We start from the raw sequence: 19963 nt of genomic DNA on the forward strand, positions 1-19963 counted from the left end.
GTCTTTTGTTGTTGTTCTGAAATAACACAACATTATGCTGCCAGTCAAGGTGAAGAAAGATCTGTGCAGGTCTTTCTTTTCAGTGGTAGCCAGCAATAGGACAAGGGGCAACAGGCACAAGTTGGAACACAGGAGGTTCCACTTAAACATGAGGAGAAACTACTTTACAGTGAGGGTGACAGAGCCCTGGAACAGGCTGCCCAGAGAGGTTGTGGAGTCTCCTTCTCTGGAGACATTCAAAACCCACCTGAACGCTTTCCTGTGCAACCTGCTCTGGGTGAACCTGCTTTGGCAGAGGGGTTGGACTAGATGATCTCCAGAGGTGCCTTCCAACCACTACCATTCTGTGATCTGATAAAAATGTTTTTACTGATGCTGTTGTACTACATAGTTTACAGGCTGGCAGGATGAAAGATCCTGGCATCTGGGTGTTTTTCCTCTATTTCTTACAGGTTAGAAAATATGTAAGGAATATCTACAGGAGCTCCAGTGAAATTGTGGAGTGTTCCAAGTTAACAGGCAGTTAATTTCACCATACTTAGGGCTTAACTGTGATATATTAATTGTAATTAGCAAGTGATACATGGCAGAAGACATGATGAGTGAGAGGCTTTGGAACAAACTTTTACTGAGTTGGTTTCAACACGGCTATTAGCTCTGTCAGTGTAAATGTGGGTTGTAGGAATATTTAAGTGACAGCTGGAAATGAAAATTTCTGAGTGCCATAGTCTATTCTCCGAACATGCACCTAAAACTGGAGTAATACATTTTAATTTTTTTAACCTAATACTGCTACAAGTACTACTTCAAGATTAATCTGTTAAAAGTACAGACACGTTTTTTTAACTACTTTGAGATACACTTAGCTTTGAACTTGAACACAATGCCATTTCCACAACACAGTCACTTATTACTCAGGATTGGACTCTCCCTATGTAGTTACCCTCACCTTGCTGTATTTGAGAAAAATGTGAACATTTATCCCAAAATTTGATCTGGAAAAATAATATTTTAAGTAACTTTTGGACAACATGGTGTGTGTTTACTGGGAAAAGCCAGGTTATTTCTCCTCATTTAGTCAGTGTCATTGATGCCTGAGTTTTAACTCTGTCATTTCATTTACCAGAACAGCACGTGTAGAGGTTACCAGGACATTGGCACGTAAGATTACGGAAGCAAAAGTAGAAAAAAATGTTAGTTTAAGACTTTGTTAAGACCCAGGTAAAAATTAATTTAGTCAGCTCTCTTTCTTCCTTCTGATGACAGGGCAACTTCAAGAAACTATGGTTGATAAGCTGGATGGAAACTGTAGGCGACTGGAAGACTGTCTTAAGAAACATGTTAAAGAAAGTGTATTTTCGCCAAGTTGTATACTTCAGATACATGCTTACGTATATTGTTAATCAAAAGAAACATCTAATTTTTTCTATGGTTTTGTATTTAACTGCTAAAAGTTTTCTAAAGTATTTTTTTCCCTTCAGCTGATGGAGTCTGTGTGTTTAAATGCTTGGTTAACAGAGACACTGAATACTGTCGTGTGGGAAGACAGTCTGTGTTAATTGCGCTGGGATACAACAGTGCCTTGCTCCAGTTCAAGTCACAAGCTGGTAAGTATGTCTTGCATTTCTGAGTATCTTCTCCTTCCTGCCGTGCTACTGTATCGGTAAAGTCTGCTTTAGAATATGTTGTTTTCTATCTCTGTTTCATGTTGACCATTTAAATGTTACATTTTGTTATGATGATTTGTGCAACTTCATTTAACGCTACCCACTCCAGCTGTCTTCTGTTGGAGTATGAACCATTCACGTAGTGGACGTAACATTTTTACAAAAATGACTGCAGATTAATTTTCTGTAGAAAGCAGATGCAGATAACAGATTCATACGAGTTAACTTCATAAACTCTATTAACTGGTAAATGTAATGCTTTGTGTGGGCAGTGTGCCAGTTGTTGCCCCCCATTCAGAAATTGTCTTGCAGATCTGTTTGTCTGTATAGTTAATTGAGGTAGTTTAACAGTTCTTAGGATAGATATTTTGTGTGTAGTCATGCTCAAAAATAAACTCACTCAGTTGTAGAAACATGACTGTATTTTAGTAGAATATTGAGATCCGTATTTTTATACTTCAGCCTGACTTGTGTTTTTGTAAATCCAACAGCTGAGACTTTTTAATATGTGCTATCCTCATGTCTTTATATTGGCTCTTGGAAAAGCATTCTTGGATTTTATGCAAAAAAATTCAGAAGGCTGCCTATTCATTCTGAGTAGTGTGCAGCATGGCCATAGCTCATTTTGAAACTGTGTAACTGCAGGAACCAGCCTGCATCAGTAGGCCTGGTGATTTCCAGGGGGCCAGTGTAGTTATTTCCATTTATATTGTGTGGAAACTGAGGCGTGGGGCAATTAGATTTTATTTTTGACAGCTTACTTAAAGACACATACATGTTTCAAAGCATCAAGGGCTGAGAATTTGGATGTAGTTGGGTTTACTTGTGCAATGAGTTGCCAGTCCTGTGTCATGCAGACACAATACATGAACTCTTGTGTTCCACTCTACTAGAAAATACAGTTTTTAGACCAACTTGATGCCAAATTTTGGTGGCCTTTGAAGTCCTACTTGATTACAGCTTTTCATCTGTATCCGTCAAGGAAAACTATTCTCATTTTTTAACTTTTACCTTACTAAAACAATGTGAATGTAAGCTAAAAATGACTGTGAATGTCTGTTGTTTTTTTAATCTGTATCTCCAAGTGTTACAATTCAGTATTGTGCTTCCACTGAGTTAGTCCTTTTGAGACTGCAGTACAACTTTGTCTCTTAGAGACACCCACATCATAAGTGAAGTGATAAATTTAGCAATTTATTAGCTCACTGCTGAAATAATGAATAACTAGTAATTAAGGAGTCAGCCACATTTTTCAGTACTCTGGTCTGGAATCTCTACCATGTCTTGCCTACCTAGGAGAGTTCTGATTCCAAAAGGCACTGACAGTTTGGGATTCCAAGGCAAAAGAAGTTTCTCTTAGTGCTCTTTCCCACCTTTACAAAGAAGTGTTTGAAAAAAATCCAGCTAATTTCTGTACAGTTTGGTATTTTTCCTGAGAGGAGTGCCTTGAAGATTAAGTGGTAAATTAAATCTTCTCTTTAGGTATATTCCTTGGTGATTTGTGTTTAGTTTATTTATATAGCTATGTATTATGAAATAGATAAGAACAGTATAGTTAAGTGTCTTAATTTACAACTTCAGATTTCTTGTTAACATGACAAAATTGAGTGTTTTCTGTGTTTTTTCCATCCATTTCAACTCAGTGGAAAATGAATTGAAATGACCTGTTAGTCTATGCAACAACTCATTGATAAAATGACAGCAATATAATGGATTGGTCAAAGTAAAGGCCGTTCAGATTAAATAACAAACCTGTTGATATCAAATGGAATGTGTTGTATGCTGCATTAAGCTGAAAGTTACTTGTAGGATATTATTTCCCCATGCCATAGGAACAGCTTGCTGGTACCTTCTTCTGCATGTTGCGTATATCAGATAGCACCTAGTCTTGAGAAAGTTATATCTTTTGATAAAGAAGTCAAGGCTATAGAGCAGAAGTTCACCTTTTTTGTTTGCTATGTACAAGTGTAGGTGTTGCTCTCAGGTTTATGTATTTACACGTGTGAATGTATGTATAATAAATAAAAATAATGCTGTATTAAAAATGGACTGAAAAGTCCTTTTTCATACATTAAAGTGTTAGTTATGAAAAGGCATTGTAAAAGTCTTAGGTTTTTTAAGTTCTCTGTCTTTCAGGAAGGTATATGAAGATGAGGAGTGAGGGATGGCAGGAGAGGGAAATTCATGCCCTGCTTGTGCCCACACAGAGAATTGCTGTTCTGGTTCCAGCATTTATGTGGTCATAAATCATAGACCGTATCTTTCTTTTCCTCTTGAACATATGTTAAACATCTGAGTAGGATCAGGCATGCAATAAAAATTAAATTTAGTAGCCTACAGGCTTTTCTTTCAAAACAAAGATCATTTATCTGTAACAGACCAGCCAACCAGTCTGTAACTCATCTGTTGCAGACTTGATATGTAGCTCTTTTACACTTTGGTGGAAATGGCTTGCTTAATTTAACATGGAGTTAGTACATGAGCATAGGATGAATTGTTCTTTTGGGGTTTTGGTAGAATGCAGGTTCCTTTCCTCTCTTTTAAATCTCATAAAGCTGGTTTCAAGCCACTTTCATAGTGCATCCAGTCATTGCACATGCCAGTAGTTGGTATCTGTAAATGCTGTTTTACTAGCACAGCTCACCTTGAATGTTGTCTGCCAGCTCTAATAGCTGTGCCACTACGCAGAAGCACAATAGAGGTGGAAAAAAAGGTGTTATTTACAGTTTTCAGTTATTTATAGCATATAGTACTTGTGGATCTCCACATACAGAACTGAGCTAGAGACACATGAGTGTGTTTGTCTGTCAAGATATATATATGTGAAATATATTAAAGGCATACACTTACTTTTACATGTGTAAATGTACATGCTGTTATTACAGTATTATTCAAGCAAAGGAACATGGTATGTCTCATGGTGATTTTTTTTCCCGCCAAATCATTATTTCATGTAATTGTATATGGTTCTAATGAGCTGTGATTCCATTAGCAAGTCACGCAGACCAGAAGGAACAAGATTGTAGAACAGAACAATTGGTGCTGGGGCCCTGGTATGCAAACTATACTCATTTGGGAAGGAGGCAAGAATGGAGAGTGTGTTTATTTTGAACTAGATCTAGTCTGGTCACATAGACTGAATGACCATTGACTGTCGGAATTTATTCCTGGAGTGCATATTGTGGTTTAATTTCATCCAGAAGAATTCCAGTTACTATGTACTGAGACCACTCAGTCATGCACATCAGAGCACTGTAAGTGGGGACAACTAATTGATATGCCTCAAGAACCACAGGTTGCAAGGAAGCAGTTCAGCAGTTTAAATCTAAGGATTTGTGTCGAATAATAAATTCTATGAGGTAAAAGACCAAATGATTCTGTGGTTGCTTGCTAGTCTCTACTTAAAGTAGGGATTCTGTTTTTCAGAAAAGCAAAAAAAGAAGAGTTTGGTTACCTTAGACTTGATTCGAGTTAATTTAGAAAGCAGTTAAATTCACAAATGTCTTTAATCTTGCAGCTTGAAACTCTTGAGGAGTTTTATTAAACAGTGAGGTGCAACTTGTTGAGAGAACTTATTCAATGCAATGGCTCTAATTGCACTTCTGCCATTCACAGTGATTGTGAAGTCCAGCATTTTCTAGTCTCAAAAGAGCAGTACAAGGTTCTACTACTGGAATGACTTTAAAAAAGAAGAGAATTGTTTTAACTTTTAAACCATACTGCATGCACAATTATAATCCCTAACGTCTCAACTCTGAGGCAGAAACTTCAGTTCTGTGTCATACTCTAGTTTCTAAATTAGTCCACTGTCACAAAGTGGCTCTAAGCTTTGCAGGTGCTTTGCCTGAGTAAATTCATTTATGTGGCTGTCCCAAACACTGGGTGGGCTTTGAGAGTATGCAGCAAACAGTTTGACCTGTTCAGCTTCAACAGAATTAGATGTCCAATAATTATTTCCAGGTTGTATTTGGAGCTGGGGACTGTGGCCTGCAAGACCAAATACCCATGATGTGATTTTGGAGGCTGCTGGTCTATTTGCAAATCTTAACAGAGAAGGCTGCCACTGACCGTGCCTTCTGCTGTGTCCGTATCTGTTAGTCTCACTGTTCAAACCTCTGGGTTTGCCATTGTCTCACTCTGGTTTTCTATGCCGTTGCTTTTCTTGATCCAATTAGACACAGCTATTAACAAGTTTTGTAGTGTTCTGAGCTGACTCACTGAGTGTGTTCAAGGCGGTAGGGTCTAAAGGAAAGCTCAAGACCTAATCATTTATGGCACTATTTTCAGTACCTTTTGTTTCTCCAGGCTTTCCTTCAACATTTATGTGGGAATGATTTTGTCATTATCATTTTAAAGTATTGATTGATTCTGATTCCTGGGAGGACAAAATAAAGGGAATTGGAAACAGGTCAATCACTTCTCCCCAGTTTTTGAGTAACGTGTAACATTCTGGTATTTTCAATGGAATTACCCTGTGCTGTTTTCTTGCTAGTTAATATTAGTGTTTGGCTTTCCAGATATTATCTGATTATTTTTTTTAAATTTTCTTCTATAGGCAAGAAATTTAGCAGAATTTTCCCACAGGTTTAGAAAAAAATACTGTATGAAGGATTTTAAATTTCTAGGTTTTTTAATCCTATCTGCTAGATCCAAGTACTGCTAGATCCGCTTGCCTGAAAATTACAATATTGTAGTGCCAATTCTGTGTTGATGGTGGCATCATGCTCTTATTGGGAATTTGTCCAATCATCTGAGTGTTTAAAAATCCATTTAGTTCTGATGTCTTGTCTTGTCTGGTAAGAGTAGAAGAGATGTGGGGTGGGTTTATAATTGTTTAAAACAGGCATTGCTTCATTCCAGTAAGCCAAGTTATTCTTAGAAAATGTTGGCAGTATTTTGAAAGTTAATGGCCACTAATTCAATGTTACCAGATAATGCTTTCATGTGAGGCGTTTCTGTGGCCACCAGTTCAGAAGAGGTGCTTACTAAACAATGCTGGACTTTTTATGTACCAAGACTTTCAACATTCTGGCTATTTAAAACTAGAACATACAAGTGAATTACCTGCATCAACCTTATCCATCTCAATATTTCAGTTTTGTGCAATTCTACTGTACTGAACCAAATAATCTTCCTTCATTAAAGTGTAATTTGTATTCTGAGGAAGGTTGTTTGCATAAAAATCATCCATTCTTTTGAGTAAGAATAAAAGAAAGGATCTAATGCTTCTTAGTTTAATAGTTCCCAAAGTATTAACTTCAACAGCTTTGCAATATCAGAAGAATTTGTACAACCTTTATGTAAATTTGACTACAAGTTAAAAACCCATTTCTCTCTCTGTTGTCTAATACAATTCTAATGGCTGTTCTAAAGAAAGTTAAACATTTATATTTAGATACTTTATAATGCCATTTTACAAATCATGACTATTCTCTTGGTAACATTTTTAGTGTGAGATTGACACAGTGGGGGAAGCTTTCGCATCTGCTAGTTCACATTGCATTGGAGTGTGGTTGCAGCTTGAAATTAAAGGTACTCCTTTAATGTTCTTCTTTCTGATAACTGACTGTTTTATCAATTTGGCTTCATTTTGGTTTTATATCAATATAAATCACTTACTAATGTGTGGGTGGAATGTTCTCATAGAAGAAAACTGATTTTAGTTAGGATGTTTAGTTTGGAGTTGGTGCAGAGTTTTGCTTTCTCCTTACCATAGAAAGCATATATTAGTGCTGCTAAAAATAGAAAATGTTTTTGCTTTGGGAAAGGTATGACTTAGGTGTTTGATAACAAGATTTGGAACATGTGACATCCAATTCCTGATGTGGAATGATACAAGAACATCACTCATGTTTCCTGTAAAAATGCACAACTGATAGAGTCCCTTGTGTGCTAAGGAAGGGCTTACTGACTGAATTTTTAAGCATCTAGTTTTCCTGTGCTGACACTTGAAATGTATCACACACTGTTGCGTTTCGGACAAAATGATTTCCATTGCACAAATCCAGACTCATAAAAAAAGTTTGAAAGAAGGCTGCAGAAATTCACGTACAAAGTCTGTAAATTGTGATTTAATATTCAGTAATGTTCACAACAAAATGATCTAGTACTGATTGAAATAATTAGTAAATAATTTGTTAAAATTAACTGAATCCCATTAGTCTAATCTATTGTGTTTACAGAATGAAAAGCTGTATAATTGGCTGAAACATAACATAAAGAGAAAAATATTTTGGATAAATATTGTCAAACTGTTGTAAACCCAAGGATTTCTGTGAGCTTTTTCTTTTGAGTCTGTGTGGTGAATGCTGTTTGAATTTTACTAGGCTACTTGTAATACGTGTCACTGGATTTCTGAAGTCTAATTTTTACAACAGATTTCTTCCTCATTTGGAAATAATACTCCAACCTCTCAGGCATCTTAGATACTGATCTGGCCTTGATAAGCTTACTGTAGCTTTACTGCGTGTTTTAGTTTTTTTGCAAAGCATGCATTTTATTATTTGGGTATTTTGCAATTTTGTTGTTCCAAATAGAATACTGTGTCCCACTTGTTAACAGGAGACAGCCTGACCTGTCTGATCATTTGTTATAGACTTGTAATAAGTTATGGACTTACTTCCATGCATTTTTTTCAAATGTGGTCAAAATTATGGCTGTACACCTTTCATCAGTTACAGGCCAAATTTACAGCTTAACATAGGTGTTGCATTTTAATAGTAACCTGAAGCAGATAGTGCAGAATAATGGGGGAGTAGTTCTTCTCCATGGCCATTATGCGAATCTCCCTAGATCAGAAAATCTAACAGCTGTCAGTAAAATATATTTATTTAACAATTTATTGCAATTAACATTATTTTGGATTGCTGCTCTGTGGAGTTGTGGGGTTTTATTGCCCACTGAATTTTCTTTCCCTTATTCTGTTTATGTTCGTTTGGGTTTTTTTCCCTTTCTCCCCCAACAACCATCCAGGTTTATTACTGGAACCTTTCGGTTTTTTTGTTCCTTCCCCACCCTCTTCCCCTTTGGAGCAGTGAGAGACTCCATCTGTTTTGAGTAGATGGGTGAGGTGCACTATGTTAATAGTGTGTGTTTGTGTGCCTGTGTCATTTTGTAAAGAGGAATCAGTATAGCAGTTCTGCTTATGTAGAGTGCAACCATTTGAGTGACAATTTACCAGGAATGGAGTATGAAGTTGCTTGTGGGAAGTGCCACAGGGGCCTGAGGCTTCTGCTCTCCTTTTTGGGAAGGGAATAGTGCAAAGGAGACATCAGAAGCAGGGCTTTTTGGAAGGATGTTCCTGTTGTCTTTCATCACAGGAATCAGTTTTTTAACTGTCCTTTATTCAGTTTCTACACTGTTCAGTCTATTGCACTGACAGTTTAGGCTGTCAGTGCAATAGTACCTACACAATATCTCTGGCAAGATACCAAACTGTATAATTGATTAGCATGGGTTTAATGTCCAGTAAATGTTAGTTTTCAAATTAATGTCTATTTTTAGATTTTAATTGTGAAAAAAGAGGGGGAAATGAGAAATAAATAAAAATCCTAACAAGCTTGGCTTTCAAAGAAAATGTGAGTTACATTTTTTATATTCTTTGAAATTATTTGCAGGGGAATTTTTTTTCATTTCCTCAACAAGATCCTTGTGAAAGCACTGCAGTCCACAAAAGTGAGAGTTTTTCTTGCCTTCTCAATGGCTAAGAAAAAAAGGAGAAACTGACACTTTTCTTCTGAAAGTTAATAATACATTTCGTAAGATGAATTTTGCTCCAAATAAATGTTTATTATGGACTACACTAGAATATGAACTAGGTTTTTTTGGTATTTCCTGGTAGATGCCTGCATGAATATTTTTATCACATGATATACAATAAATGTGAAGAAGCCTACCACTTACTGGAAGGAGATTTAGTTGTTGTGAAGTAAGAGCTTGCACATAGGCAGTTACTGAAGAGTACCTAATGAATTAAAATAATTTTCAAAGTTTCTTTTTGACTTTCAAAAGGGAGACAGTTTGACTTGCTGGATTTAGGGGTTTTCATGTGTTATGGACCATTGAATGCAAGCTTCAGTTCACATCAAAGAGTTTAAGGACTTCTGATCCAGTTAAAAATAAAAGTGTTTTAAAACAGTTTATTTCAGCAGGTAGAATGCACAGATTTAGGTGCTGTGTTGTACTTACTGCAATGACTGCAAGTCTTTTAGGTGCACCCAACACTTGGGCAAGTTTTGCAGCCTATTCCACTGTGCTGGAAATAAACTAGTGTCCAGGTTAGCTAATACAAACTAGATTAGGGTGCATACTCATAGTGGTCTTCATTCCAATATATTCCATTATTTTCAGAACAACATCCAGTTGAGGCTCTTGAAGGAGAAATATCTCTGGTTTTTGGGGGTGTTTTGAAGTGGGCGACGGTTTGGGATACTGAAAAAGATATAGATGAAAAAAAGATGAATATGTCTGAATACCTTTGTCCTCAAGAACATTCTTGTTGTTATTGAAGGTCCTACAATACATGGGAAAGAGTTACACTTTTAAGCCTTGATTCATTAATTTGCCTCTCTTGGAATATGGCTATAACACTTTTAAAGTTTTGAGGGTTTTTTCAAACTGCTAGTAGAAAATTTTAGATTCATTTAAGTGATTGGGGTTGTGGTGGCACAAGGATTTGTTTTTCAGTCAGTGAAAATTTTAAGTTATTTCTCTGAAGACAGCCAAAACCATTCAAGAAGAGTCATGGCCATGTTCCCAATTTGCAGTTTTTTCAGAGAATAAAGCAAAAGAAAGAGTTTTGAGGGTGAAAGAAGATGGCTGTGCATAGCACAAAGAAGCACTTAATCAAAAAGCACTTATGCCCTCTCTCCCTGTCAAGCAAATTAATTTTGGATTTTGCAGGATAGATTAATCTTTGTTTAAGTAGAACCTCTGATAACCCAGAAGATTTTCTAAGCAGCCAGGACCTTTTCCTATATAGTTGAAGAAACAGACAAAAAACCTGCATGATTTGTGCAAGGTAATAGAAGGAGTATCTCAGGACTAGACAGAAGACTCTTGAAGGGGTGACATTTGAAACACTACACTCAGATTACTAGGCAACAACCTTCAGTAAAAATGTATTATACTTGAGTTTGCTTTTGAAAAGATGATAGAAGGTTTGAAGAGCCTACCTGATTGTTCCCTGAGTTGAGAAAATAAATTCCTTACAGCATCAAAGGAAAAGATAGATAGATGCTAGAACCTTGATGAAGAATATAGGACTGAGGATTAACAAAAAATATTCTTTGGCTGTTCTTGAAAAATATTTTACTGACTTTCAGTTCTGTATGGTTGACTCCTGGTTGCAAAATAAAGAGATACAAAGTACATGGTTCACCAGTATTCTAGCCTGTCAGTGAGCCAAATTGTTTTTGCTGTAGATTTTTTTTAATCCTCTTACTTTAAATAAAGAAGAAAATACAGTTTTCATAAATCCAAGATCAGTTCTGGATATATTTCTACATACAGCAGATTAAATTCCCAGATCCTTAGGAAGATCAAAATTAAATTCAATCTTAAGGACCTTGATTAAAGCTATATTTCATATCACAATCAGGATGAAGTATTGGCTATTAAGAAGAGAAGTTCCTTTACAGAAAATATAGGAAGAATACAGCTTAGTGTATTTGCATGCAGAAGGAAACGGAGAGAGGCAGATTATTGTAAATTTTTGTTGGATGTAGAAAATAGACTTGCTGGATATAGAAAATGGACTTGAGATAAATTATTTTCTTTCCTCTGGGGCAGTCTACAAAAGGAAGAAACATGGTGTTCCTTGTCCATGCTAAAGAAATACTAACCTGTTTCTCTTCTTTATAGTAGGAGGTCCTTACTTGAGAGAATTTCTTAAAGCTTCAACATGTCTTACTTTTAATTTTATTTCTTGTATCTGTGTCATGTGCAGAGTGCTCACAATAATTCAATTTTTTCTGTATTAGATGCTAAAGATATATTATTTGGCACTTTGCCATGTCACATAAATGAATGTGTATCTGAACTCTCAGACAATATTTCAGACTAGTAGCAGTTGTTATGAATAATTCATAGGCAATTTGCATTACCTAAGAGATTTCCCTTTAGAATGGTTTGACTGTTGCATTAAAAAGAAAAACAAAATCCCAAATTCACATCTGCCACAGTAATTCCTTCTTTACAACCTGATCTTTAGTTTGGAACTATTTAGCTGTAATTGCCCTCAAATAATAAATAGAAGCAACTAAAAGATTTTTGGTGAAAGTTTTATTTATAAATGTTGAGGATAAACTAGCATCCACTGAACAGATGAGAAAAAGAAAATTTGTGCTGTAAAGAGACTTTTTGCAGTATGTTTATTCAGTCAGTGCAGGATCAGACAAGGCTATGAGGATTTCTCAAAGGTGGAATCATTGAGATATTGTGGATAAGTTGTAAACCAGTGCTCTTGGTTGCTGTTGTTTTTTTCACTGGCTTGTATTTTTCACTTCCCATTCCACAACAGCAACTAAATGTATGTTTCTATTTTTATGCTCAGGGGTGTTAGCTCACCGTGTTAGCTCCTGATGAATGTGTAGAACATGGCAATGGGATTTAAAGTTTGTGAAAACATTGAGACGTGTTGGATCTAATGCTGTTCCTATTTTCATTGCTGAATATTTGCTGCCATCTAATAGAGAAGATTCAAATTCTGTATTTTTCTTGAAGTTGGTGCATGAAATGAGACACTGTTCTCCTTTATAGTCTGCCAGAGCCTCTTGTGATCTTGCAGGTACTCTGTTAGGAAAACTTTAAGGACATCTGAGGTCCATTACAAAAGATTGTGGAGGAACTCCGTCAGCCTCTTGTTCTTTCTTTCTATTTTGATATACCCTTCCACTCAGTGAGTACTAGTTTTGTAATTTGACAGCACTCTGGAGAACTCTGGCAACAAATGTCTTATTTGTATATAAAGAAGTACTTGTATCGCAAGGAAATTATACTTTTTTATATAGAATCAAAGAATAATTCAACTGGAAGAGAACTCGTATAGTCATCTGGTCAAACCTCTTTGCAAAGCAGGTTCAGCCCCAGGTTGCTCAGAGCTTTGTACAGTTATGTTTTGAAAACTTCCAGTAATAAAAACTTCTATGGCGTAACCTCTCTAGGCAAGCTTTTCAGTTTTCCTTAGTGTTGTGGTTTTGAAATCCATTCTCATTCTTGGATGCCAAAAACACCAAAGATGTTTTTCTGAGCTACCAAAAAGTCTCTGCAGAGATATGAAAATAATGTGTGAAGAGTGTCCAGAAAAGAAAGCAGTCAAGGATGTCACTGAATCTGTAGCATCATCTCAACTTCAGACAGGAAAAAAAAAAAAAAGAGATGTTTAAGACAATGAGTGATTTCCTGGAAAAAAATCTCCACTGTCCAGTGTTAGACTTTTGGCTGATATTATCTCTTCATGCAGAGAAGGAGTAGAGGGATTGATCTGTTTTAAGCTGATTTCTGCATCATCCAGCAGAAAATGGGCATTGTCTGTAATTTGGGCCACTCTTCATTGTCATGATCCAGTCACTCACTGTTTCATTCTGACCAACATCCCTGTGTGAGAGTGAAAAGGGCACGTTTATGGCTTTGTAAATTTTCTTGGTAATTTACAATTACTTCTGGAACAACTTAATTATTTTGAGATCCCCATATCACCCCAAATTCAGATGTTGAATGTGGCATCTACCTCCCACTGGAGCTGACAGGCCAGAATTAACAAAGTGGGACTTTCTCCCCCCTGGAAATTACATGGGAATATTCCTCAGAGTGGCAGCAGATCAGCTCTCTCAGATTTCCTCAGCAGGTGATGTGTATTTGAATAAGCTGGTGAGTTGTGTTTTAAAATTTCTGCCAACCTGAAATAGTAGGTTGAGGCTTATGTTCAGCCACTCCTCTGTTAGAGTTCACCATCATAAATATTTGCAGGAATTAGCTAGCCTGAATGGAGAATCCTTGACAACAGGGTTGCATGCATCCAGGTGCTTCTTAAAAACTTTCAGTACTGGCCAGATCTTTGCAACAGCTCTTGTCTGTTTAATGAAATTTGAAATGGTTTACTGTGTATTTATGAACACTATAAGCCTAATGAAGCATTCCTCTCAATGTGTTCTTAGCTTGTCAGTGAATGTTTATCTTAATCTACTATCCTTGTCATTTTTGCTACGTTTGTGTCTTTTCTATTTTTCTTTTCTAGAATACAACACATTTTTCAATGAGTTGAAGAGATGCTGTAGCCAAAAGAAGGAGAACTCTGTGTTCAGTCAGCGAACAGATGAAGCATCTGCTACTCAGTATTTTCAGGTAATTAAACTGCTGTGTCAGTTTGTGAAATCTAAGTTACTGTTTGCTTGACCTTAGTCACCAGATCAGTTAGAAAGAGAGCTTAGTTTTTTTCAGAGGGTCGTCAGGACCTTAGTAATTTAAGTAGCAAGTAATTTAAGGTAAGATTTATAGAAGATGGGCTTTATCTTTTTTCTGTTTTTCCTCTCCTCTCCTGTCCTCTCCTCTTTCCTTTTAGTTTTATGGCTGCCTGTCTCAACAACAGAATATGATGCAGGATTTTGTGAGGACAGCCACTTATCATAGAGCTATCCTACAGAATCACATAGATTTTACAGACAAGGTAAGCTCTCTTAAGAGTCTTAAATGTTCCAGTATGCTGCTTAGGCTTTAAAATTCAACTTGCCCTGTAGAGCAACACTGGTCAGACTGGTGTCTTTTCTCATCTAGGACTTTGTGCGTGAATATACTAATTCATGTATGCTTTATATTACTAATGTTATTGTCAAGCACATGGATGACAATGCATGATGGTGGTGGTAGATCCTCAGGATGAATGGCACCAAATCATGGATCTGAACATGAGCTACAAATTCCTCTGCTGGCTTCTATGGACAATCCAGAAACCTACACATATATGTTTCTTGACATTTTGGGCTGTTACCATTTCCATTTGGCATCTTGGAGCTCATATACAATATTAGTTTCCTTGTCTAACTGTTGACTGTATATTTGCTTTTGTGCCATACAGTGTCTTGCATATACTTGCAAAGGTATTCTAGTTTATGCCTCTTTCATGGAGGTCTGCACTCAATGTTTTTGTCATTACAAACTGAACAAGCACAGAATTGGCTACCGTGTCTCCATTTGTATGAGGCAAAGATTTAGAAACAATACAGAAACTTAAAACTTCAGATTGCCAAACTCATCTCTAAAATATGTGTATAGATCTTCAAGACTACTGTAATGAATATAGCAATGATTATTACTTCTTTATCTAGTCCTCTGCCTCTCACATTTTCCAAACCAGATACTTCAGCAGAAGACAAAAGAAAAATTACACTGGGAAGACATAGGATAATGTGCCTCACAGCCACAGATAAAGTAATTTTCTAATTACATTTTTTATGGTTCTTGAAATGCAAATCATAGGACTATTGTATTTTACAATTTTTTATACTTTTTTTTTTTTATATTGCAATTAGTCACACTAACTAGAGACTTTCTGACCTTCTCCAGGACCAGTCCCTGTGCACACTCTTCTCTGATTCCATCCTTAATTTTATTATTTTGCTCTTATGTTCTGAGGCAAAGGAGGATTGAAATTCTGTTTTCATATCTTTCCTCTGTTGTGTCAATTTTTGTTGTCTCTTCTTATGTAGTCTTGCTTCTGAGATCTTGGTGTTCTCAGTCGTCTCTGTTATTTTCTGTATGAAGAAACTGCACATTCCAGGTATCATTCTTGGCCTCTTTCTCAGTGTCACCATTAATTCTGCAGCACCTGTTTTGAGACCGATTGGCAGGAGTTATGCATAGTAGTGTAAAAAATGCTGTACAATTGATTTATATTGCAGAATTCTAATTTCCTAGTTATTCTTCACTGTACTTCTCATAAATCTTTACTGTTTTTTCCTGGGACTTCATCTATCCATGGACCATCAATCTTCACCAAACAATTCATAATAGTTCCTAGGTTCCTTGTTGCTGTTGTTGATGATGATGATTCATTTAGAACTTGAATGGTACGTGAACAGTTCATATTTTCCACAGTTATATTAATCAGCACTCAGCATTGTTCATTGACCTACCTTCACTAGCTCTCTTTGCTCTTTAATCATTGGACATTGTGTTATCTGCATATCTTGTTATGACAGTGCTCACCTCTTTTAATACAATAATAAAAACCAGCAAAAAATATTAGACTACATGTGATCTTCTGTAAGCAAATAGGCAGTTTGTAAGCAGGAACTAGGTCTCAGAATGTCAGCTGAGACCATGTGAGCTCTGTTTATGTTTGGGCAGCAGACTGCAAACAAAAGTAATGAAGAAAATGGAGCTGTAATTACTGAGGGTTTTTTTACCTTATTGTAATTTTTTTTTGTCTTCTTTCCTTTTCTCTTCCTCTCTCTCATCTTTATGTGTGCACTTTCTTTTAAAAGGAGCCTCTGACTTCAACTCACACCAGCATAAATGGCTTTACTACATCACAGAAGAGAGTCTTCAATAACATAAGCAAATACTGAACAAAACATGTCACTTTAAAAGTGTAGGTTATTTATGGCCAAAATGAGGAGAGCTGTTCCTGTGAAACTTATCTGAATTGATTTAAGATTGTTATGTTTTAACTATTAATTACATTTGGTAATAAATTTAAGTGCAGCTGATATATTTTTTTTGCCATGCATCTTAGGTAATCTGTGCTTCTTAAAAATTACACTTAAGTAATTACTTTCATAGAAATGAAATGTGGTGGCTTGACCCACAATGGGACCATGCAGTCCTGCATTCACTCTCCCCACCCAGTGAGATGGGATGGGGGACACAACAAAGGGGACACAGGATTAGGAATGAAGGACAGGGACAGCTCACTCACCAGTTATGGTCACGGGCAAAACAGACTCAAACTTGGGGAAGAAAAATCAATTTAATTCGTTGCCATTTCATGTAAGCAATGCAATGAGACATACCAGCCACATCTTACAACACCTGCCCCCACCCCTCCCTTCTTCCTGGGCTCAAATCACTTTGCTCCCAATTTCTCTACCTTCCCTCCCCAGCGACACAGGGGACAGGGAATGAGGGTTCAGTCAGTTCACCTCTGCTGCTCTTCCTGGCATGGAAGTCCAGGAACAGGATGTTCTAAAGCGAGATTCCCATGGAATTATGGACCTCTTTGGGCTCAGCTCCCAGCTCTGGCATGGGGACATCCATAGGCTGCAGATGGACCCCCCACTCTCGGGTTCCACCCCCACTCTGGCAGCGAGCTACTCTCAGGGTCCCAATTCCGTCACACTTGCCCTCAGGCTAAGCTTCTCTGCTCCAGCATGGAGTCCTCCATGGCCTACACGTGGGTCTTTGATCCACTGTTGAATCTCCATGGGCTACAGGGGACTTTGTCTTCTCCTACTCCATGCGGTAGAACTTGCTGTGGGTCTCCGTCTTTTCCTCTGGCAATGAAGCTCTCTCTGTCTGTCTGTCCTTTGTTTAGGCTGATGGTTGTCTTTTGTTCAGGTCAACGGTCTCTCCTCCAGATACCACATGTACTTCTTTTCAGGACAGTCCTTCCCCTCACCACTATGGATTTGCAGAGGCGTTTCTGTGGTGCTCATGGCCCAACCTGGGCTGGGGGGTCTCTGCCTTGGAACCAGGGGAGCTTTTCGCTCTCACAGGGTGGCCCTTCCCCCACTACCAACCCCACCCCGAAACCCAACACACAAACCTTTATAGAAATGAAACAAATAGGTTTCAGTATTTGTAATTTATTTCAGGCCTGAGACAATCCTCCTCTCCTATTTAATTCAAAAAGGTTAGTAAACTAGTGGTGTGCACAGGGCTGCTCCAGTTTGGTATAGGCATCAGAATCAAGCTTCGATATATATACTATTGGATGATACCAGCTCGGTAAGTGAAGCTACTGTTTTGTGAATGGATTAGATTTTGTGCTGGAATATGTAACTTGAACATAAAGTGAAAGAAACAGCAAAGAGAGGATTTTATTTACCATTGGCTTCTTGCCAAATATGATGCTCCCATGTTATAATGCAGAAGACAGATTTATCTCAGTAGGTAACGTGTCCATTCCATTTTTGTGCCTGCAATAAGGAATTCAGGTTTTCCATACTCTTTGCCTATGCTGGAAAACTTGCTGCTGTGCAGCAGTACAGCTTGCTTGCTTTTGCTCTTGGTTTATTTATTTTCCCGACTGTTGGAGGTGCCTTGTCTTCTCTTCAGCATACCTAATAGTAAGACTGTTACAGGCTGGGTGTTTTTGGCCACCCACCTAGAAAATTATGTCTTTTTCCTGCTTCTGTTGAGAAATGGCAATTTTCAGAATAAATGTAGCTGAAAAAATTGAACTACCTACATCATGGCAAAATGCTTTCCCATGAGAACCTGAGAAACTCATCGTGCTGAGACTTGCTCTGTTGGAAATACAGCAACTATATTTATCCTACATCTAGAAACTGTAAGGCAGGCAGAAACATTTAATGATGGCAGTGAGGAGATAAAAAAGGCAAAAAGGACATAATTATTTTAATACCTCCATTAAAATGTTTTATTCAGTTGCTGTTTGTCTTATTGTTTCCTACATAATCTGCATCCCCCCAATATGTTTCTTGACCTTTGTTGCCTCCCTCCCTAAATTCTGTAGTGATTTTTTATACAAATAGTTTTGCCTGTAGTGAAGGGATATCTGTTGATAAAGTATATTTTTTTTCTTATTCTAGGCTTTGTTTGTTTTTGAAAAAATATCTGTATGAGAAAGTATAACAGTTTATCTGAGTTGTGCTGTACAAAATTAATTCTGAACTCTTTGAGAGGGTTCTTGGTGATAAATTGAAACACTGTCTGTCAGAGGTAAGGTACTCTAGGACAAACTGGGAGGAGTGCTTGGATTGACTTTTTGCATTTATTGAAGCTTAAAAGAATAAGGAGAACTCATTCAGAACCTCATGAATCTGAGGCTGGATTCTTCACCTTAACATGGTAATTCTTACCAGCATATACTCCTTTATATTTACTCTTAGAAGGAGTTGCTTTAGAGTTTTCACTGATATTTTTAGTAAAACTTTCTCTTAGATTTTGAATTGTTATAGAGCCAAAAGGGAGAGTACAAAGTGTTTTAATTGGTTATATTGAAAAAAAAAAGGCTCATAGCTATATTTTACAGTAGCAGTGTATAATGCTGTTTCAAACTGAGTAAAGGCTGATACATTTCTCCTTCTTTGAAAATAAGTCTTAGGTTCTGAGCCTTTTGAATTTTTTCATTTGTAGTCTATTTATGAATAGTTTACTTAAAAGCAAAGCAACTACAATTAGAATTTTGTCCAATGATCCTGGATGAAGGATCACAAAAATTAACCATTTGCATTGTGTAGTCAAAGGCACATGCTAATAAAAAAACCCTAGAATATTTTCTGTACATAATCTTGCTGATATAGTAGTAATTTTGAATGATAAATGTTATTGTACATATATGACATTTTTGCTTTTAGTTTTATATGTTTGCCCTGCTGTTGCTCTTCCTTGTTTGACCTCTACCCCCAACCCTTTTTATTCAAAGGTGCTTTTCAGGACTTTAAATGTGCAAGTAAAATTCCTATTAAATTCACATTAGGGAAGCTATTCATCTGTGTAGGTAGAAGCAAGAACAGTGCTGAACTGTGGTCAGGAGGGTAGGGTATAGGTTATTCATGATTCTGATTTCTCATAATTGTTGAAGTAACTGCATTCACATTTCAAAATAAATACTCAAGGACATACAATCTACCACCTTTTCTCTCAATATACATGACACCATCATCATCCGACTACCTATAATTTCTTTTAAAACTACGTTTCAGAAAGAAGCATACTAGTACGTTGTATTTTTATTTCACAGCACTTTGTCTTAATTAACTGTCTAACAGCTAAGAGCTCTGTTACAATGCTCTTCTTGTTCAGATGGAGCAGAGTTTTCTTTAGGAGATGCCTACAGAGTGGTAACAGCAACGTAACTTTAGGAGCAAGGTGTGCTATTGCAAGTTCATTGGATAAAAGTAATTTAGGTCAGAAAAAACCTCTGGACATCTCTAGCCCAAACCTCTACTGTCAGCAGGGCCAACTAGACTGGCTTTTTTAAGGTCTGTTCAGTTACATTTTGAATGGATCCAAGGATGGAGATGCCACAGACTCTGTAGGCAACCTGTTAGAGTGTCTGACAACCCCCACGGTGAAAAAGTTTTACTATATCTGTTGGAATTTCTTGTGTAATG

General features: G+C 37.0%; 1 protein-coding gene across 1 annotated transcript in view; it reads left to right on the plus strand.

Annotated features, from left to right (window-relative positions):
• The first annotated feature begins 1283 nt into the window (after window positions 1-1283).
• The window catches only part of CARM1 (coactivator associated arginine methyltransferase 1), a 43884-nt gene continuing 25204 nt past the window's right edge, over window positions 1284-19963 (plus strand). The window contains exons 1-4 of the mRNA XM_029085276.1: window positions 1284-1368; window positions 1482-1607; window positions 13903-14009; window positions 14227-14331. Of these exons, the coding sequence (XP_028941109.1) occupies window positions 1284-1368; window positions 1482-1607; window positions 13903-14009; window positions 14227-14331 (423 nt within the window). The remainder of the gene's footprint in view (window positions 1369-1481; window positions 1608-13902; window positions 14010-14226; window positions 14332-19963) is intronic.

Source organism: Antrostomus carolinensis, unplaced genomic scaffold (assembly GCF_000700745.2).
Source record: "Antrostomus carolinensis isolate BGI_N321 unplaced genomic scaffold, ASM70074v2 scaffold5836, whole genome shotgun sequence".
NCBI lineage: Eukaryota > Metazoa > Chordata > Aves > Caprimulgiformes > Caprimulgidae > Antrostomus > Antrostomus carolinensis.